This window comes from Dama dama, chromosome 29, assembly GCF_033118175.1.
Source record: "Dama dama isolate Ldn47 chromosome 29, ASM3311817v1, whole genome shotgun sequence".
Classification (NCBI taxonomy): domain Eukaryota; kingdom Metazoa; phylum Chordata; class Mammalia; order Artiodactyla; family Cervidae; genus Dama; species Dama dama.
In genome coordinates this window covers 45,887,934-45,910,682 of record NC_083709.1, presented here as the reverse complement: position 1 = coordinate 45,910,682, position 22,749 = coordinate 45,887,934, and the positions used below count along the sequence as shown (strand labels likewise).

The 22,749-nt window shown below is 37.2% G+C and overlaps 1 protein-coding gene across 2 annotated transcripts in view; it reads left to right on the top strand.

The window, feature by feature from the left end:
* The window catches only part of KDM4C (lysine demethylase 4C), a 393,685-nt gene that overhangs the window by 184,065 nt on the left and 186,871 nt on the right, over nt 1–22,749 (top strand). Inside the window, exons 1-4 of one of the 2 annotated variants that reach the window (XM_061132708.1) lie at nt 11,846–11,903; nt 13,667–13,860; nt 16,866–17,104; nt 19,331–19,644. In XM_061132708.1, coding sequence (XP_060988691.1) covers nt 13,685–13,860; nt 16,866–17,104; nt 19,331–19,644 — 729 coding nt within the window. In that variant the 5' untranslated portion in view covers nt 11,846–11,903; nt 13,667–13,684. Of the gene's footprint in view, nt 1–11,845; nt 11,904–13,666; nt 13,861–16,865; nt 17,105–19,330; nt 19,645–22,749 lie in introns of those variants that run through there. The other variant, XM_061132707.1, reaches the window with a different exon arrangement.

Sequence of the window (22,749 nt, the reverse complement as noted above, 5' to 3'; positions counted from 1 at the left end):
TGTGAAGAGGGTACAAATGAGCAATGAGTGAATAAGTGTACAGATGAAGTAAATCCATATTATAATGGATATTACATATGACCAAGGGGAGAAGCCCATTTGGGTATATAGTGATGGGTGCCTAAAGATGTTCCATAGATAGAAACTGGCAGGAGACCTTTTCTGTTCTACTCTTACATTGATTTCATGCATTTTTTCTCTTAAGCTCATTTGAAGAATGAGCTCAAGAATCATGTGGCTCTACTATCTTTGAAAATCTGTTCTGTAAAATATAAGTGTTTGAGTCCAGACTTAAACTTTAAAACATTACATTGCTTTACAACAGCATTTTGAGTTTCTGTTAGTTTTTTTGTGGGGAAGAGAGTTGGGGACATCATAATCATAATCTTTTTTAAAGAGCTCAAGTTGATCCAAATATATTAACACACTTAAAATTTTTTGAACCCCCTGTGAGAGAGCCAGGAGAACAATTTTATGTGAGAGAGATGATGCAGAGCTCAAGGCTTACCCACTTTTAAACTCAGCTAATAAACAGAAGAGCTGTAGTCAGTTTCAACAAGTAGAGCAGTGTGGCTACTCCTTATCCATTATATTAAACATAGTTGTATTCATTAATCAGGTGGAATGACCACCAGTGTGAACTTTTTAAATACCTGATTTCTTTAGCTTAGCATAATGTATATTATATTTATCTGTATTTGTTATACTGATTCTGAATTCCCCCTTTTCTAATGTAAGTCCGTTTTGAGCTAGCTAACAGTTGGTCTGTTTGGAGTACTCCAAGGAGGGTGAAATTCTGTTCAGATTTGTAACTATCAATGAAAATTTTATGATAATAGAAAGAATGGACTACAGAAGAAGATTATTTTACTTATTTTTTGAAATTTATTTGGAATAATTTCAGTATAAATAGGTTCCATTACATTTTTACAGCTAATCAGCATATTAAATACAATAAAAGTATTTAACTGTAAATAATAAATACATATGCTCTTAGCTTTATGGTGAACATAAAAAGAACAAAACTTCCTTCAGAAATTTTTGTTGTATCTCAATAAGTTAGATACTTCTACAATAGTAGAATAATATCCTATCAATAGACATTGGCTTCATTAACTGTATAATGCATCTGTTTTCTAAAATTATTTTATTTAGTGATTAATAGCCATTTAAATTAGGGCATCTTTCTGTTAAAATAATCAGTTGGTTTCATAAGAACTGAGTGACTTACCATCAGAACAGAAGTCAGAAAATACTGATCAGAAGCACTACCTTAAAAATTTGAGTGGATATTGGAAAATATTATTCCCCATTCCTATTTGAAGTGAGAAATAACTAAGCATAAGTGTATAGGAAGAAGTCTGGGCTTCCTGGAATCCTGCAATAAAATGAGTTAGTATTGTAACAGTTTTCCAAAGAGCTGGTCTTTCTCTCCTTTAAGTTTGGTATGATTCAGTGGAAACCCATTTCATTTGTATTGATTGGGTATATGTTTATGTAGTTGTGAGATGAAGGTGAAGATTCAGGAGTGCTAGTGGATTGATAGTAGCGTAGTTTGTTTCAATGAAGGCTATTTTTTACATGTAGAGGGAATGGAGAGTTTTTAGGCTTTGGATATCACTAAGTTGAAAACAGATAAAAGGGTTAAAAACAAACAGAAAAGAAAAAAAAGATAAAAGTGTTAAAAAAGAGGAAGGAATGAAAGAGGTGTAAGCCTAGAAGAATAAAGGATAAATGTTTGGTCAGCTGGTTAAAATATCTGGTTAAGAAAGATTCTCCCTTTCCATTGTATACCCACATTCTGTAATTCAAGATTTCTCTTGATACTGTAGTCTTAGAATTGCCTGAATTAAAAAAAAATTTAAATACACTTTTTATTTAACCTAAAATATATATGCAAATTATATATATATTAATTTATATATAAATAGATTAATTTATACATTTCAATATGTAATGTGAAAAATTATTAACATACCTTATATCCTTTTTTTTCTTTTTAAGTCTTTGAAATCTGGTGTATAATTTAACATGCAGCACATCTTGGTTCATACTAGCCATATCTCAGGTGCTCATGGCCATGTTACCTACTTGACAGCATAGACTTGGATATGAGGCTACACCAATCTCAGTCACTCATCTCTGTGATAATGTTTGGGACACACTAAATGGACAGTAAATGTTTAAAGAAAAAAAAAGGAAGCAAAGAAACAATAGCATATGTTTGTAGTCAGACCTATGTGTATACTCCCTTACTAGTTAGATGACCTTGGTTGACCTCAGTGTCCTCTTATGGGAATGAGGTACTTGTTTCTACTTTTCAGAATTATTGTGAAGAGTTGATAAGCTTTTTTTTTTCCCGCAATGAGGTATGTGAACATACTGAGTATTAAATTATCTGTTACTATAAAGGGTAGTTTTGTAGTTTAGAATATAATTGTATTTCAGGCTAGTTATTGGTTTTAACTCTAGTTATCATCATCAGTCACTTTCTTTGTTAAAAAGAGGTTGTTATCCCTAATACTTTATTCTACTCTAAGTAGTATCTTTGTTACTACTTAAACAGTAATGAATTGTTGTATCTAATTATGTTAATAACATTCTTAATTCTTATTGTCATGGCTAAGGACAGTGTGTTGTTAGAAATCAATGAAATTGAGACTGGTTCTCTTCCCTTTATTCTTTATTTATGAAGTTCTTCTAAAGGGCAAGTTGTAATGTAAAAACTTTTGGGCTCTCAAAGTAAGTGAATGGTGATTCCACTGAATGTTTGGCACTTTCCCATTTGAAACACAGTCCCATATTTTCAGAGCTTCTGTGTTTGAAGATGTAAGACAGTTTTGCTGAATATTGTAAACTAATATAGTAATTTGGTTGTGCCTTGAAGATAACCAATAACCTTCAAAAACATTAATTTTCTGGGGGAGATTAGATTTTGATAAAAACCTAACTTTTCCAATTGTTGATTTGAATTTTTGAAGGAAATAGGTTTTGATGTGCTATTTGTGTTTTTAAAATATGAGTCGTTTTCAAGTCCTCATGGGCACATGTTACCATAATGACTGTACAGACTGGGATTTGTAATTGTTCAGTGCAATTAGACAGTTTCTGACAGTGCTCTCTGGTTTTAAGATACACCGACTACCATGTGTCGATAGAAGACTACAATATATGCTTCACTGGACACATATATATTCATAACAAGAGTTTGCCATCATTGGTTCTTCTCTTTTTTTTGATTGTCCAGTTCAGTAAATCTGTTTCATCCTATGCATTGGTTCCTTTTTTTATATTTGTTGGGAAGTTAATGATTTATGTGAAAATTTTAAATATTATTTATCCTCTGTGGGCTGTGATATGCTGTGACTGACAGTCATTGGAACTTTATATGTAAAAAAGAGAATATTTTCCTGTGTATATACAGAAAATTACTTTTTAACTCTGAGATACAAGTGGATAGCATCTCATGTCTCTTGAAACTACATACATGGAACCATGTAACACCGACCTCTTATACCTATTTTGGGGGAATACAGTAGAAATCAAATGAATTCCACCCCTACACTCACCTTATTTCTACTTGGCAGGATATATTTGCATCTATTGAGCCTTCAGTTTTTGTTGTTTCTCCAAGAGGGGAAGCCAAGGAGTTGGTCTGATAGGAGCCATCCAGAAGCTGGATGTGCCCTGCACTGGGTTCCACCCATGACAAGGCCCCGTCCTCTCACGTCGTTTCTCAGTCCAATACAAGTCCATAGTTGCTCTTGACTCTTGATAACACTAGGGACCTCTGTGCTTATCCTGTTTGGCGGGTTGTGTAATGCTTATCCTGTTTGGCGGGCTACAGTCCACAGGGTTGCAAAGAGACACAACTGAGTGACTAACACTTTCACTTTCTAACCTATTTAAAACAATAGGCATGTATAACATTTGTAGCAGTGTTGACTAAAAAAAGATGTACAACTTGAGAGTTGCAAGTTAAATGTTATTTGGGGCAGAATGAGGACTGCAGCCCAGGAGGCAGCATCTCAGATTGTTCTGAGTGAGAGACTGCTCCAAAGCCGCAGTGGGGGAAAGTCAGTATATAAGGTTTTGGTGAAGGGGGAGTTGATACCATGAAGCACTCATTTTACAAAAGGTTTTTTGTTAGTCATGAGGATGTGATGTCATGAGGGGATTTATTGCTTCTATAGATATGAGGAGATGCAAAGATTGAGATCATAAAATCTGTTCCTAAAAATATCCAACTATCTAAAAGACTTGTCCCACCAGATTCCCTGAAGCACAGAGTGCCTCACTCTACCCTGAATTCCCTCAGGGGTTGTTGAAGGTCAGCAGCTACAGCAGCATGGGGTTGAGTCTCCATAGAGGCAGATGGCGAATGCCTTTGCTATTCAGTCGTTGGCAGTGCTATTCATTTCACTTCAGTCGCTCAATTGTGTCCAACTCTTTGCGACCTCATGGACTGCAGCACACCAGGCATCCCTGTCCATCACCAACTCCTGGAGCTTGCTCAAACTCATGTCCATTGAGTCCGTGATGCCATCCAACCATCTCATCCCCTGTCGTCCCCTTCTACTCCTGCCTTCAATCTTTCCCAGCATCAGAGTCTTTTCCAGTGAGTCAGTTCTTCATATCAGGTGGCCAAAGTATTGGAGTTTCAGCTTCAGCATCAGTCCTTCCAATGAATATTTAGTATTGATTTCCTTTAGGATGGACTGGTTGGATTTCCTTGCAGTCCAAGGGACTTTCTCTAACACCACAGTTCAAAAGCATCAATTCTTCGGTGCTCAGCTTTCTTTCACATCCACACATGACTACTGGAAAAACCATAGCTTTGACTAGACGGGCCTTTGTTGGCAAAGTAATGTTTCTGCTTTTTAATATGCTGTCTAGGTTGGTCATAGCTTTTCTTCCAGGGAGCAAGCTTTTTAAATTTCATAGCTTTCTTTTAATTTCATGGTTGCAGTCAACCATCTGCAGTGATTTTGGAGCCCAGAAAAATAAAGTCTCTCATTGTTTCCATTGTTTCCCCATCTATTTGCCATGAAGTGATGGGACCAGATGCCATGATCTTAGTTTTCTGAATGTTGAGCTGTAAGCCAGCTTTTTCACTTTCCTCTTTCATTTTCATCAAGAGGCCCAAGTTCTTCTTCACTTTCTGCCGTAAGGGTGGTGTCATCTGCATATCTGAGCTTATTGATGTTTCTTCTGGCAGTCTTGATTCCAACTTGTGTTTCATCCAGCCCAGCATTTCTTATGATATACTCTGCATATAAGTTAAATTAGCAGTGTGACAATATACAACCTTGACATACTCCTTTCCCTATTTGGAACCAGTCTGTTGTTCCATGTCCAGTTCTAACTGTTGCTTCTTGACCTGCATACAGATTTCTCAGAAGGCAGGTAAGGAGGTCTGGTACTCCCATCTCTTTAAGAATTTTCCACAGTTTGTTGTGAAAGGCTTTGGTGTAGGCAATAAAGCAGAAGTAGATGTTTTTCTGGAACTCTGTTGCTTTTTCGATGATTCAGTGGATGTTGGCAATTTGATCTCTGGTTCCTCTGCCTTTTTGAAATCCAGCTTGAACATCTGGAAGTTCATAGTACACATACTGTTGAAACCTGGTTTGTAGAATTTTGAGCATTACTTTGCTAGTGTGTGAGATGAGTGAAATTGTGAGGTATTTTGACCATTCTTTGGCCTTATCTTTCTTTGGGATTGGAATGAAAAGTGACCTTTTCCAGTCCTGTGGCCACTGCTGAATTTTCCAAATTTGCTGGCATATTGAGTGCAGCACTTTAACAGCATCCTCTTTTAGGATTTGAAATAGCTCAATTGGAATTCCATCACCTCCACTAGCTTTGTTCATAGTGATGCTTCCTAAGGCCCAGTTGACTTTGCATTCCAGGATGTCTGGCTGTAGGTGAGTGATCACATCATCATGGTTATCTGGGTCATGAAGATCTTTTTTATATAGTTCTTCTATGTATTCTTGCCACCTCTTCTTAATATCTTCTGCTTCTATTAGGTCCATACCATTTCTGTCCTTTATTATGCTCATCTTTGCATGAAATGTTCCCTTCGTATCTCTAATTTTCTTGAAGAGATCTCTAGTCATTCCCATTCTGTTGTTTTCCTCTATTTCTTTGCACTGATCACTGAGGAAGGCTTTCTTATCTCTCCTGGCTATTCTTTGGAACTCTGCATTCAAATGGGTGTATATTTCCTTTTCTCCTTGCCTTTCGCTTCTCTTCTTTTCTCAGGTATTTGTAAGGCCTCCTCAGACTATCATTTTGCCTTTTTTGCATTTCTTTTTCTTGATCACTGCCTCCTGTACAATTTCAGGAACCTCTGTCCATAGTTCTTCAGGCACTCTGTCAATCAGATCTAATCCCTTGAATCTGTCACTTCCACTGTATAATCGTAAGGAATTTGATTTAGGTCATACCTGAATAGTCTAGTGGTTTTCTCCACTTTCTTCAATTTAAGTCTGAATTTGGCAATAAGGAGTTCATGATCTGAGCCACAGTCAGCTCCTGGTCTTGTCTTTGCTTACTGTATAGAGCTTCTCCATCTTCAGCTGCAAAGAGTATAATCAGTCTGATTTTGGTTTGGCCATCTGGTGATGTCCATGTGTAGAGTCTTCTCTTGTGTTGTTGGAGGAGGGTGTTTGCTATGACTAGTGCATTCTCTTGGCAAAACTCTGTTAACCTTTGCCCTGCTCTATTTTGTACTCCAAGGCCAAATTTGCCTGTTATTCCAAGTATCTCTTGACTTCGTACTTATGCATTCCAGTCCCCTGTAATGAAAAGGACATCTTTTTTCGGTGTTAGTTCTATAAGGTCTTGTAGGTCTTCATGAGAACCATTCAACTTCAGCTTCTTCAGCATTACAGCTTAGGGCATAGACTTGGATTACTGTGATATTATATGGTTTGCATTGGAAGCAAACAGAGATCATTCTGTCGTTTTTGAGATTGCATCCAAGTACTGCATTTTGGACTCTTCTGTTGACTATGAGGGCTACTCCATTTCTTCTAAGGGATTCTTTCCCACAGTAGTGGATATAATGGTCATCTGAGATAAATTTGCCCATTCCAGTCCATTTTAGTTCACTGATTCCTAAAATGTCGATGTTTACTTTTGCTGTCTCCTGTTTGACCACTTTCAATTTGCCTTGATTTATGTACCTAATATTCCAGGCTTCTATGCAATATTGCTCTTTATAGCATCAGACTGTACTTACATCAGCAGTCATATCCACCGCTGGGCGTTGTTTTCGTTTTGGCTCTGTCTCTTCATTCTTTTTGGTATTGTTTTTCCACTCTTCTCCAGTAGCATATTGGACACCTGCTGGCCTGGGGAGTTCATCTTTCAGTGTCCTATCTTTTTGCCTTTTCATACTGTTCATGAGGTTATCAAGGCAAGATAAGTGCTAATTTGTAGTTGACTACAGTCTATTTTACAGATGCAAAAAGCTTAGTCGTTGTGAGGTAGTTATCATTGTTATGCTCAGTTTTTCAAATGAGAAAGGTTTTCAAATGAGGTAGCTGAGGCACAGAGACGTTTAATAACTTGATCAAGGTTACATGGCTGGTTAGTGTTGAAACTGGAGTTTGAGTCCAATTTTTAAGTGCCACAGTATGCTGCTTTGTGGGTTTTGTAGTTTCTCAACAAAGTGTTTTCATGCTTTCTTTTTCTCCTCTTCCAAGGCATTATAATCCAATATAGAATTTTAAAAGAAATAAGGTTATTTTTATGTATTATCTAGCATACTGTTGATTGGATAGTAATAGTTCGTGGGTTTATGTTATTCAGAAAAATTTAACATGAATGGGTTTACTGCTTTATTGAATATTTCCATTGTGCATGCTTAGTTGCTCAGTCGTATCTGACTCTGTGCGACCCCATGGACTGTATAGCCCACCAGGCTCCTCTGTCCATGGGATTTTTGAGGCAAGAATACCAGAGTGGGGGGAGGGAGGGTAAGAAATAAAAAGAAAGAATACTGGAATGGGTTGCCATTTCCTCCCCAGAGGATCTTCCCAGTGCAGAGATTGAACCCGCATCTCCTGTGTCTCCTCCATTGCAGGAGGGCCTCCATTAATATATTTTAAATAAAACATATGGCAGCATCTTTCTATATGTTCTGTATGAGAGTTTTTTTGCTGCTGTAACAGATGTTACAGAGGACTGTTGTCTCAGTCCTCTTCCTTGTGAGTTGTCCTGTTAGTCATTCTACCTTCATTTCATCCTGGCTCTGTCCTTTTCAGTTGAGGCTGGCATTATTTCTTATAACTTAAAGCCCTCACAAACTTGGTTGGTCTTCTTTGCACCTCAGGGGTATCCAAGCCATCACACAAGAGTATCCTCCGCAGGCCTTTCCTGGATAATCACTTCTCCATTCCTGGCTTCTGCTGAGATGGTTGATCTGATCCATGACTCACGTGCCTAATCCCTTTAGCAAATGTCTATCCAGCCAAAGCATTGCCCAGTCTCCAGAATATACTCTGTGGATAGGCTGAGAATTTTCCAAACTGGTTTCGTTTTGCTTAGCAGTTCCTTCCTCAGTTTCTTTCTTTCTTCTCCTGTCTTACAGTAAGCAGACAAGGCAAGCAAGGCTGAACCTTCCATACTTTCATTGGAAATCACAACTACATTTCCAAGTTTGTAATTTTTAAGTTCTACCTTTCACCCAACATAACACAACTTTTCCACTTTGCACAACAGGGATCACCTTTCCTCCAGTGTCCAGTACCATACTCCTCATTTACCTCCGAGACCTTGCCAGAAGCACATTTAGCACATGTAGCGATACTCTGTTCTTCATTATATATATATATACACACACAAACACACACACATATATATATATGATATATGTTATAGCATCTGATATATGAGATATATATATAATATAGTCTATGATGATGACTCTCTACTTTTCTCTTCCCCAAAGCCACTCCACATTTTAAGCTGTTTGTTATAGAAGTGCTGTACTTCCTAGTTCCAAAAATTTGTATTAGTTCCCTTGGACTGCTGTAATAGAGCCAATAACTGGGTAGTTTACAACGACAGAAATTTATTGCCTCAGGGTTCTGGAGGCCAAAAGTCCAAAATCAAGGCACCTATAGTTCTTTCCTCCCTCTGAGACCCTCCCAGGCTTCTTCCTGATGGCAGAGTTAATCCTCAGTGCCCTTGCCTTGTAGATGCATTAATCCAATCTGTGCCTTTATCTTTACATGGCCTTCTTCCCTGTCTGTGCCTCTTCTTTGTTGATAAGGGCACCAGTCCTACTAGATTAAGGGCCCACTCTACTCAGTAACACCGTATTACACCATAGTAACTACTTCTGCCTTAATCCTGTCTCCAAAGTAGGTCTGTATTCTGATGTACTGGGGTTAGAATTTCAACATACCTTTTGGGGGTGGAGGGGAGATAGAGTTTAACCCATAACAACCACATCAAGTGGCTTACTAGGTTTGTTATCTTACTTTAAGTAATTCTTGCCTTAGTACCTCTTTTGTTGTTTAATATTTATTTTTTATTATTTGGCTGCCCTGGGTCTTTGTTGTGGCATGCAAACTCTTAGTTGTGGCATGTGGCATCCAGTTCCCTGACCAGTGATCAGTCTGGGGCCCCCTGCATTGGAAGTGAGAAATCTTAGCCACTGGGCCACCAGGGAAGTCCCTTTCCTCAGTTCCTTCTTAATTACCATTTAACTATTATAAATAGGCTGGAAAGCAGAATAATTTCAGATGTTTGCCTGCCTTCAAAGTCTTCCTTATCAGATAGCCCGCCCCCCCCTCCCCCCCCCCCCCCCCCCCCCCCCCCCGCCATTAGCCACACTGTGTGTCACACAGAATACATGTTCAAGTAATACCTTCGTTTGGGTTTTTTAATTAAGCCTCAGCCATTTATTTTATTAATCATGTATTGTGGTTATATGAAATTTCCAATTCTACAGTTCAGATGACTAGCTTAGTATTTGCTGCCTTAGAAAGTTGCTGATTTTTAGAAACATTTTCATTTTGAAATTAGATTGCTGGTTTTCAGTATAAATAACAGCATGAATTCGACTTCCTGGGAGACAGGGACGAATAATCATGATTCTGTGTAACAAGTCTTAGGGTAGTGAGATATGGAAGAGTTCTGTGCTTATAGACTCCTGACAACTCCCTTTAAATATGAACTTAGCATTGCATACATTATATATTGCATAAACAATAGGTATACTCTTAAAAGAAACAGTAAGAAAAGCCATTTCTATTAGTGTTTTGAATTCTTATCCAAAATAGCTTGCTTGAGAGTTATTACCTGTTATTGCTTTTTGTACCAATATGTAGTCTGTAATTTCTTTGTTCCTAAATGGGATTGTTAATGTCTTCCATTCTTATATGCTAGTAAAGTCACATTGCACATTCTATTCAATGTTCTCATGTAATCTTTAGGGCTTTAGATGAATGTGTTAATTGTCACTACTGACAAAAGTAGATTTTCTGTATGCTTTTAAAGTTTACTTCAGCTGTTTTTGATTCTGGCATTGTGCCCTTGCATTATTTTGGGTATTTTATGCCTGCATTTCTGAGTATTTAAAATCGAAGGTTAAACACACACACACACACACACACACACACACATATAAACATTTTATTTTCAGATAATTGTAGATTCACATCCAGTTACTAAAAATAAGACACGTAGATCCTGTGTATCCTTTACCCTGTTACCCTGCTGGTAATTTCTTGCAAAACTATAGTACAATATAGGAAAAGAGGATATTGACAATGATACAGAATATTTCCACCACTGCAAGGATCCGTCACATTGCTTTGTATACCTGAACCCACCTGCTTCCCTCTCACTGTCATTTCTTCCCTTAACCCTGGCAAGCGTTAATTTGTTCTGTTTCTGTAACTTAGGACATAAATTCTTTTACTGAGTCAGAGAATCAGTTGAGCAATGGATCCTGTTGTTTGTGTACAAAATTCAAGACTTCCAGGAGAGAGGGATAGGAAATTAAAATGTAACACAAAATTCTTGGATGCCAAGGCAACTTACAGCATCTATATTGTCCACTCCTTTTCTTCACAAAGCAATACTAGTAACACTGTACTCAAATAAGAGAGTTTCTGCAGGTGTGTCTAAATTTCATTTCTTCCTTTAGTGAAAGGTTGCATCTTAAAGCAAAATAACTTCAAATATCTAATGATCCTCATTTTCCGTATTTCTGAGCCAGGAAGACTTAAAAATGACTCGAAACTCTCTTTTTACAGGCATGCCTCAGAGACTGGGGTTTCAGTTCCTTTCCCCACAAAAAGCGAGTCACACAAATTATTTGGTTCCCCAGTGCATATAAAAGTTATGTTTACACTATATTGTAGTCTATTATGTGCTGCAATAGTTTTGTGTCTAGAAAAAAGTATATATTAGAAAATATTCTATTGCTAAAAACAAAGTTAACCATCATTTGAGCCTTCAGCAAGTTTTATTCTTTTTGCAATAGTAACATCAATAATCACTGATCACAGATCACCCTAATAATGAAAAAGTTTGAAATGTTGAGAATTACCAAAACATGACACAGAGATATGAAGAGAGCAGCTGCTGTTGGAAAATGCTGTAGGAAAAATTGATGGACTTGATGCATAGTTGCCACAAACCTTCAATTTGTAAAAGGCACTTTATCTGCAAAGTGTGTTAGAGGAAAGTGTGATAAAGCAAAGTGTAATGGAATGAAGTCTGCCTGTACTTAATTAATAATAGAAAGCAATGATGTAGATAAATAGTACTCCATTCAGAAGGATAATTGGTACAATTTGCATTCAGTGTTTAGGATGAATTTGCTTTGGATGGCAGAATGGTGAGCTGGAAGGCTTTGTGGTAGGATCAGAAGTACTGAGGTAAGGAGGCTCTTGGTGACTTTGCTTAGTGGTTGAATAGGAATATTCATTTGAGTTGCAGTGGAAGAGAAACCTGGATATCTCACTAGTGGAGATAAAGCTTAAGAGGCCTTGAATGCCAGGCTCAGAACATTAGACTTTATTTTAAAGGCAGAGCAGAATACTATACCGTATTGAACTCAGAAATGAAAGATTATGAGATATTTGAGGGAGATTAAAGTGACAGCTATGAAGATGAATTGGAGTTCTGAGAGACTGCAGGCAGGGAAATTAGTTAGCTTTGTTATACTAAGTTTCAGAGTCTGACAGTGAAGGTGTCCTGGTGAAAGGATTTATGCAGGTAGGTGAAGAGCTAATTGTAGATGATGACAGACTGGATTTTGAGGGATCGAAGCGAAGGGGGGGGATTAGGAAATGTTGATTGTGAATATAGGAGAACAAAAGGATTATCATACAATATGTAACAATAGAATTTTTGCTGGAAGTTGGAGAAGTTGCTTTTCAGCATATTAGACTATTAGCCATGTCCTGAACTGTTTTGTTTTTTCCTTCTTCTTGAACTTTCAAGTCAAGATTGGAACTCTGTGGAGAAAGTTTTGGGCTGGAGGTTATTAAGAAATTTTAAATTAATTTGCATAGAGATGATAATTGTTTTCCCAAAGTATTGAAAGATTTACTTTCAAGGCTGTTGTTGAGTAAACCAGTCTATTGCCAGGTGTATTAGGGATGATTAAGGTATGTTAGTTACATCTTTGAGACTACCTCTGTTTCACTGAATTCTACCTGCCTGGAGGATTAGTCTGGACACACTTTAACCTGTGTGAGGTCTTCATAGGAAACTTTCTAATGACTGCTAACTATGTATTCATGAGAATGGAAGTTCTAGTGGGTTCAAAATAATCTTTTCTTTAAACTTCTTACCTTAATACTGTTTTTCCTAATGGATATGATTGTAGAGATGATGCTGGGTGTTTCATGTGATATGATGTAGAAGAGACTGTTTATTTGCTCCTAATTGTTGGTTACTTTGTGAGAGTGTATTTGTTAATAAACACTAAGGTGATTAATAAGGGTCTTGGAGAAAATTTATATCAATCTATTGGTTAAATTATTCTAACCACACATTCATTAGCTACTTTTATTCATTGCCAACCTAGATTTTCTTTTTTTTTTTTTTTCTTCATTAAAAAAGAACTTGTATTTTTATTTATTTATTTATTTTTTATTAGTTGGAGGCTAATTACTTCACAACATTTCAGTGGGTTTTGTCATACATTGATATGAATCAGCCATAGATTTACACGTATTCCCCATCCCGATCCCCCCTCCCACCTCCCTCTCCACCTGATTCCTCTGGGTCTTCCCAGCGCACCAGGCCGGAGCACTTAGATTTTCTTTTTTACAATATTCAGTGCAGCAGTGCATCCTTGTGCTGGGAGGGTATTCCTTCTCTGCAGGTCTGCTTTCAAATATGTGCTCCTTCCTTTCAGTTGTTCTTGATAGAGTTTCCAAGAACTGTACAATACATTTTAACATCTTACTCTCATTTATAGATGTGAATATACAGATTGTCACCTCCATTCAGGAGAAACCGAGTTTTTTACTCACTGAATGTTCGAAAATATAAAGCATTATTTTTAATTATGCAGTATGTAGTATTTTAATTATGCAGTACTCATGTACGACACACTCAGAGAACAACTCAGTGTGACTTTATGTAGTCAGCAAAATATCTAAAGCACTCCAACGCCATTGTGTTTCAGTGCACTTGCAGGAAAGACATGGTGAAAATTTCTATGGATATCTTTGTGAGGAAATTTCAACCAGACAGATACCAGCTTTGGAAGCAAGGAAAGGATATATACACCATTGATCACACAAAGCCTACTCCAGAATCCACCCCTGAAGTAAAAGCATGGCTGCAGCGGAGGAGGAAAGTAAGAAAAGCATCCAGGAGGTAATGATCCTGCCCCCACCCCATCCCACTCGGTTAAAATTTAAAGACTATTTATTTGCTTTTCTTCTGTTTATTCGTTGTATTTACTATTCATTATTTACTATCTTACTGAAAATTTGAGGCAAAGTATTTGTAATTCTTTGGAAGTGCAATAAATAAATAGAATGTAAAAAGAGAGGTCTGTTGTGTTGCAGTGCATGAGAAATAGAACACTTGTAGAACTACTAAAACCCCTCCTTAACACGAATGTATTTAAAGTCTTATGGGTGCTCTCTCCTTATTTTTGTCAGCTTCAATAACTTGGTTTCCAACTTTTTAATTTGGCTACCGACTTTGACTTTTGGTAGTTCTCTTCTTCACTTGTCAAACATCTCATATTACTCTTCTTGTTGGGGAGCCTGTATTTTGCTGCATTATACACACTCGGCTTCACAAGTTGTCAGTCAGAGCATGTGGTGTTTCTGTAACGTGGTTGTCTCTGTGTAATGTATCCTGCATTCCATTTTTGTGGCCAGGGCCATCTCAAAAGCCTTTAGGCCTGTCGTGGTCATCTTGCTGTCTTAAAACACATTAAACAGGAAGTGTGTTTTGTCGCTCAGGTCCTCAGGCAACCTTTTTAGGTTCTTATTTTCCAGGTTTGTGTTGTATTTTTACTCTCCAATATTACTCATTGTTTTTCTTTCAGATTGTAAAAGTAATATTTGTGCATTGGAGAAAATTTGTAAAATAAGGAAAAGAATAATGAAGGAATCCCAAATCACCCATTACCTCACAATCCAGAAATAACCAGTGTTAACATTTTGTATATATCCTTTACATATATATTTCTTATTTATTATATAATATTATATGCCTTTTCAAAATTGGGGCCATGCTCTATTAGTAATTTGACCAGTTTTGTGTTTTTTTAATGTAATTGAATGATTTGCTACAAAATTTTTAATGCCTGCATGTATTTTATCTAATCTCCTATAGTTGGACCTGTAGCTTCTTTCCAGTTTTTAGCTACTAACCAAAAAACACTGTAATTTTAAATCTTTGCCCACACTTCTGATGTTTATTTTCTGACTCTCTCTCTGTCTCTCTCTCTGTTTTATTTTCCCCTGACAATTTATTTTCTGTTATTTTAGAATGCTAGTAAGTGGAGGAACCTTAAGAACATGGAGTCAAACCAGCATTTTATGAGATATACTTGCACAGAATTAGTAGCAGAGTTACAACCCAGATGTTCTTATTTCACCCTGTAGTCTATAGCAGGAATTTTCAAACTGTCACTTTTCAAATCAATTTAATAGGTTAGGAACAGCATTTTAAAATTAGGAAGTTGAAGAGAGTAAAATGTATTGTAGTCCTTCCCATGAGGTGATGGTAAGTATTAATTCATGACATGTGTGAGCATCCATGTATGTGTGTATCGTGTCATCATCTGAAGTGTATAACTCACTGTGGGTTGCACTCCGAAAAGTTTGGGAAACACTGATTTGGAGAATAAAGGTGCTAATCCACATTGCCAAAAAATATTCGCTGCAGGAGACAGTAGTCAATCTTCAGTTCAGTGGCCAATAGAATGTCTTGAGAATTATTATTTAATGGACAGAAAACACAACACTCTAATTTAGGTGTATAATCTGGTCTCTTAGTTACTAATCACAATGGTCCTTGTTGGTTGGCATTGCACACAGATACGACATTGAACAGTGAAGTGTCTTTCAGTAGGTTAAAATAATCAGTGGTCTTTACTTACCCAGTTAGAAAGCCTAATGTTGAGGGGCTTATTATGCTCACCTTTGTGGGTTGATCATTGAGTTTGCTGATCTCTCTTAAGTAATATACGGTATCTGAGGAAGTCTAATTAAGGGAATGTTTCATTGAAGTCTCAAAGAGATGTCAACCTTTTAATTTTATGTGTGCTGTGCTATTCATAATGTAATATTCCACATAGACCACTACATGGGTTTCAGTAAAAGTGATGATGATACCAGTACTGTTACTTTTAGCAAATTTACCAAAGCCAGGTTATCCCTGGCTACTCCCTTTATCTTATGGGGACTTCCTATAGGATAACACTAATGTCCTCTGTGTGTGTGTGTGTGTGTGTGTGTACATATTCTGAAATACATGTTGATTTAGTTTGACTTATAGCTGTTCTCAAATGAAAGTGTTAGAAATGTTGTGTCATTTACAGAAGGCATCTACAATAAAGCTATGAAGTGACTTGCTGAAAAATACTAGAAGTGGAATAATATAAAAATGGTGTCCACTCTGAAAATAAATAGTACATTGATATAAGATGTTAAACACATGTGGTTAGCCTTCTTCCTCTTGTAATTTCTTTAGCTAATGATAATTTGACATGTAATCTTAATGATTTTCATGCATATTTCAGAATTATATGAAACTCAGGGAAATATAGTCACCAGGTCACCTTGGAATGTAAATAATCTACTAAAATTTTAACAACAGCTTTATGGAATCACTTTGTTTCCTTTTTCTTTCTTCATTATCTAAATAATGTTTGATTTTATCCCTGTGTCATGATTTTTCACTTTATTTCTTATGTTAAGCTTTCTTTTAATATTATTATAAAGTTTTGTTGTTGTTGTTGTTTAGTCGCTCAGTCTTGTCCGACTCTTTGAGACCCCATGGACTGTAGCCCACCAGGCTCTCTGCCCATGGAATTCTCCAGGCAAGAATACTGGAGTGGGTTGCCATTTCCTTCTCCATATAAAGTTTTAACAGTGTTAAAACTTTTTTCCAATAATGTTTTAATAATCAATTATTTAGAGTTGTTTTAATTTTAATTTTTAGTAAATTGTTATTAAAACTGTTGTTAACATTTCAATTTCAAATTTGATCTATTAATCATGAAGATTATCTTTGTATATTGCGATTAAAAACCAGTTTTTTATTCTGTTTTTTCAATAAGTGAAAATAATGCTTATGTATGTATTTTTTTCTGTCCTTTGCCCACATTGTGTTCTGACTACAGCTTTTCTTGTTAATAGCTTCCAGTGTACTAGTTCTCACTCTAAGAGGCCTAAGAATGAGGAGGATGAGAAACTGTCAGCTACAGTTGGTGGGACAGAGGGACCCACTCCTGACCCGGATCCATATGATCTCAAGGATGATGGAAAGCCAGGAGAAGCAGTGAAACTAGCAAACACAGAAGCACCTTCAGAGAAAGAGACCTCTGTTAGCAAGATGCAATTGGATCATAATTTGTCAGATAATATCAGATTCTCGGGTGAGAAACTAGCTGATTATGTTTCACGTGTTAGTAGTAGGTAGTTGCTGATCTTCCTTAAGTCTGTGTTTTCTAGGACAGATATCTTACTTTTCCACAGAGCTTAACCAATAAGGTATCTAAAGCTATGAGGTAACTCAACTAGAAGGCCAAGGGAGTGTTATAAAAGCCAGAAGTACCACTGTTCTGGGTAATGAAATTTTAAGACAAATAGCCAGCAGTACCTATTTCACTTAATGAAAAAGTAGATTCTAAAATGGAAAAGAAAAAAATTTTTTTTTGGTGCAACTCAATTTACAATATATAATACATTTTTGGAAATCTTCTCGAATTCACATGGAATAGAGAAAACCAATTATAGATAATTCTTTGCAGATTCTTAGCTTTTGAATTAATTTTAAAAAGAAAATAAAGATTAAGGTTTTACAAAGTAACATAAAAAATCTTTCAATCCTGTGACATGGCATATATAGTCCCCTGGCTTTTTCTCTGTGCCAAAGCCATCATCTATAAATCTCAACTCATTTGCTCTTTCCCTTTTTTGTAGCATATTTCTTTGAAACTGTTTTTATGCTTTACCTCTTTAATACTTGTGGGAGATTTTGCCCTTTTTCTAATAGAGCTTATTGGTAATTCCTGTCTCACTCTCATTCCCCTCATCTATTCTGTCTTTCTGTTGTGGGGCTCTCCCAAATCCAGACATCCCCCTGCTTTCTCTTCACTCAAGATGTGTTATCTTTGTCTGGACTGTTGTAGAAGGTGCCTCCTTCCTGTTTTTCCAGTGTCCACTCTAGTCAGTTCTCCATTTGGCAATTGTAGTGATCCTTTTAAAAGACTCAGCTTAGGTCTTGGCCCTACCATTTTCTTGTTCTTATTCCACTTAGAGTAAAAGAAAAGTCCTGATCATTGTTCTAATTAATCAGTCCTTGGCTTCTTCTCCATTCTTATTTCCTTTTGCACTTGAAATGTCTGTGTTAATAGAGTTTAAATCATAGACATTTTCCCAGTGAGTTTATATTTAATTGGATATCTAGACAAATAAATATCTAATTCCTATCTAGTGTGCCAAGTACCACTGTAGAGATGGCATACCAAGGAAAGACCCAAAATAGACAGGAGGCTGAACTGGCAAGGTTTCTGGGAGTGGGTGATATCTGAACTGATTTGTGATGAACGCATGGAAGATAGAAAGTGAAGAAAGTAAGGAAGTGCAGAGACCAGTTATGCACTATACACATGTTGCTAAGTTGTATCTGACTCTTTTGCAATCCTGTAAACTGTAGCCCACCAGGCTCCTCTGTCCTGGGATTTCTCAGGCAAGAATACTGGAGTAGGTTGCCATTTCCTTCTCTAGAGAATTTTTCCAGCCCAGTGGTTGAACCTTCATCTTCTGTATTGGCAGGCAGATTCTTTACCTCTAAGCCACCAAGGAATCCCTAGTTATGTAATGTGTACAGGTATTTCTTTGTTGTCCCTCACCATAGTTTTTTTTTTTTAAGTACACTGGATTAAATTAATTACTTTACGAACTACTGAGTGGTTTAAGCCAAGAATACGCAGCTTTATTTGTTCTGTTGCTACCTGGTTTCTTGGATTTTGACTTCTGGGTTTTAAAACCCAACAGAGTATTTAATAGATTTGGAAAAAAAAAGATTTGGCATGGTGCAGTGTTTGAGCGATAGGTGAATAAAATGATGCACACTTGTGTATGCATAAGAGAAAATGGTAGGGCCAAGACTTTCACTTCATGAAGTATTTGTGATATTCCTTTCCGTTTTGTGCTGTCCTTGTACTGTGCAGGATTAGTTTAAGAAACCATTTTTATTGGACCTGCACAGTTTTACATGTGTTTTACATGGACTTGTACAGTTTCACATCCTCTGAGTTGGAATGTTTCATCAGTAACATATATTGGAATTAAATTCTTATTTTTTTGAAAGATCTCAAATTGCTATTCCTTAGGTAATTATTGTTATTGCCAAGGCTTTGGACACTGGTTTACAGTGGAACCTCTTTTTGATCCCTTATTTTGTCAGTAAATATATTATTTTGCTGCCTTAGCAACTACAAAGGCTGCATAGTACTTTGGTGACCTTTCCCACTTGGGTCTTCAGTGGAAATTTAGAGGGGATGTTTGATGATAGACATTTAGTTGAGAGCAGTTTAACAATTCTTAGCAATAATACATTGTAACATTTATTAACGTGCTCTTGTTTTACTCCTTAGGAAACGTCTGCCTAAACACATCTGTAGCAGAGAAAATCAAAGCTGAGGATGACCAAACTTGTGCGGCAATTCCACCTTCAAATCCCAGTGAGGCTGACGAGTCCATATCTAGTGGCCAAGTTACATCCGAGGAATCAGAGCCACGCAAGCTTCCATGGCCAAAGTCACCTGAGTCATACTCCTCTGTGGCAGAGAGTAGCAGTGCTTTGACTGAGGGAGAAGAGAGTGATGTGGAAAGCCGTGGGAGTGGCCTTGAACCTGGGGAAGTCCCAGCGGTCTCCAGTGGCAAGAGAAATGGCTTCAAAGTCCCCAGTGTATGTGACAGTGTCAATTTTTACCATATTTATTGTGTTGTCAAGGCTCTTTTTGGAAACAGCATGCTATGCATTGGAAATCTTGCTGTAGGGTGGAAATAGCATCTCACATTTATAGGTCTTAATCTTTTTCCTTCAATGACTGGGAGGTAAACTTTCTGTGAGCTCTGGCTAACCTGGTGATAATTCAGAGAACATGGAACTGTTGGCCACGTGTTGGGGTTTGATTTTCTTTCTTAGTTTTTCTAACAGTAAACTCTTTGTTTTGAGATCTTTGTAGATTTATATGCAGTGGTAAGAAGTAGTGTAGCAAGATCTTATACACCCAGTTTCCCCCAATAGAACCTCCTTGGAAAACTAGGATAGGATAGCACAGTGATACTGACATCGATATAGTCAAGACATAGAATGGTTCTGTCACCTGCAATATTAGCCAGACTGGAAATAATTCACCTGCAAGACTCTCATCTCTTTCTGCCAGTGCTTAATACCTCTGGGTCCTAGGCTTCTCTCAACCTCTATTTTAACATTAGGGCTCTTCTGGTTATGTTTTTCCCTGACTCTTGCCTCATGGACTCTGAATCTAGGACCAGGCTGAACCTTCTGTCTCTACCCATGCTGGAACCAGGCTTTCTGCCACTTGGAAAGCTCAAGATCTCTCTTGATTTCCAACTTCCTCTTTCTAACCCTTTACAGAAGGCCTCCCTGTTTGTCCTGTGTCCTTGTGTGATGTTAGTATCACATGCTTTCAGCATGAACTGATTGTATCAGCCATGCTACAGTTGTGTGCTGTGATTGTCGTAATTTGGTGACCTCTTTTGACCCGAACAACTTGGTAAAGGAGTTCAGGTGGATGAATAAGGCAAGCCTCAAATGTTTGAGCTGATAAATTGTGCTGGCTGCTGAACAGACCCAGTTCTGGATTGCTCTTGTTCATTTTAGCTCAGAAGAAGCCTTTTGTATCTTTGAGTAGCAAGAGAGAGTAAATAAAGACATCAGTTGGAATGCCCTATTATAAGTAGTTTTAAAATGTCCAATACAATATAGACAATCTCCTAATTTCCCCCAATAACTTTTTATCATTTTTTATGCATGATTGTCCTACTGAACTATAAAATATTTCTCTGAAACACCTGAGAAACAGAAAGTTTTCAATTTATTTGAAAAGGTGGCTGAGAAATTTGAACATAGTATTCACATACCAGTAAACAAAATTTACAACTTAGTTTCATGTAGAGATTATTTGTAGCTGGACAGATGCTGGGATTCTAGACTGGTGAATAAGTCAAATGCCTGTTTATATTTGGTCTAATTCTTTAAACTAGAATGGAACTGAAAATAACTTTTCTGTTCCCTTACTGTTACCCTTCATCTTTATCATTTCACTGAACAAAGCCTGACTGCCCAGGAAGGCAAGTGTTGTTGTTGAGGGATAAGGACTTGGTTTGCACTTGTCAGAAATAGCTGTGTGGTGGTCTTTTCTCATCCCATTTTGTCAGACTTCTGAGTCCTTCTAAGTCATACAGACCTGGTTCATTTTTGTGTAGTGTGATCAGTGTTTATTAGTGTTGAGTGTAATACTGTGTGTTGGCTGATAGCAGTCAGCTTTAGTCATCCTCAGGAAACATTAAGTGAACCAAACATGTTCACACATTGCTTGCTCTTCCTGCTGTCCAAAGTGCCCTTCTCTCAGAGAGCTAAATGTGCTGCTTTCTCATTGCTCTCAAGACTCCACTCAAGATGTCTTCACATCAAAAAGGCCTTCTCTGATGATCCCACATAAAATGACTTCCTCTCCATCTCCTTCTATTCTTTGTCATGCTTTTTTTTCCCCATTATTACTGCATATTTACTTAATAGTACCTGATATTTATGGGCTTCCACAGTGTCTCAGTGATAAAAGAATCCGTCTGCCAAGCAGGAGGTGCTGGTTTGATCCCTGGGTCGGGATGATCCCCTGGAAAAGGAAATGGCAACCCACTCCAGTATTCTTGCCTGGGAAATCCCATGGAAAGAGGAACCTGGCTGGGCTACAGTCCATGGGGTCAGAAAGAGTCAGACACAACTGAGCAACTGAAACAATAGCAACAACCCAATATTTACTTTTTACTTGTGGATTGCCCCTGGCCCACCCCATCTACATGGCACTCCTTGGAAGCAGGGACCTACTAGAATTTTTTCCTGCTCTAGCTACTCTTAGAGCAGTGTAGCACATAGTAAGGGCTTAATAAATATTTCTTATTTTTGACTAAATTATAATTTCTCACATTCATTTTTAGGTATTATATACCAGAGGCAAATCTCATCCTCTATCATTACTTTGTGAATCTTGCTTTGATTAGAATGTTGTCACACATTTTCTCATAAGCCTGTTTATGTGTCAGATGTCAGCATAGTTTCTTTCCTTCCGGGTGCTGCTGCTTCAGCTTTTAGGGAAATTTATGAGACTCCTTTCTTTTGCATCAACCACTGATGCAGACCCACTGGATTTGAACTCTTTCTTTAACTAGCAACTCTGCCACTTTTTTTTTTTGATTGTATGGATAAGAAAGCTTGTAAATAGAGTCTCTGAAAGATGTCAGGATGCAAATGACTTTTTCCTCTACCTTTGAAAGAAAAATGTAGTCCAGGCAGCTCATAACAAAAGATTTTACATAGAATTTTAGTGGTTTCAGGATGACAGTTATGTGCCATATTAAACAACAACAACTTTTGATTTCCTATTTGGTCCTCAGAGAAGTGAGGATTCATTTTGCAGTGGAAGGAAGAGTACAGATTCACTTTGGCTGTATTGCCTTCTGAAGACAGAAAGCAAAATAACCTGCTGCACAGTCACATGTGACCAAATGCCATGGTCCTGGATTGTTACGAATATATAATCCTAAATTTAAATTATCTTTAAAGGACTTTTGAAAACTCTAACATCCGAGTTTATTATAGGTTTGCAAAGCGTACCCTGCACTACAGATAGTGCTTTAATATGAAATGGAAGGATAGTTCAGTGATTCCTCTGTCAGTAAAATTACTAACAGAATGGCTTCTATTTCTTTTGACTTTGCTGTTTAAATTTCTTTAATAAACTTAATTTCTCAGGTGATTAAACAA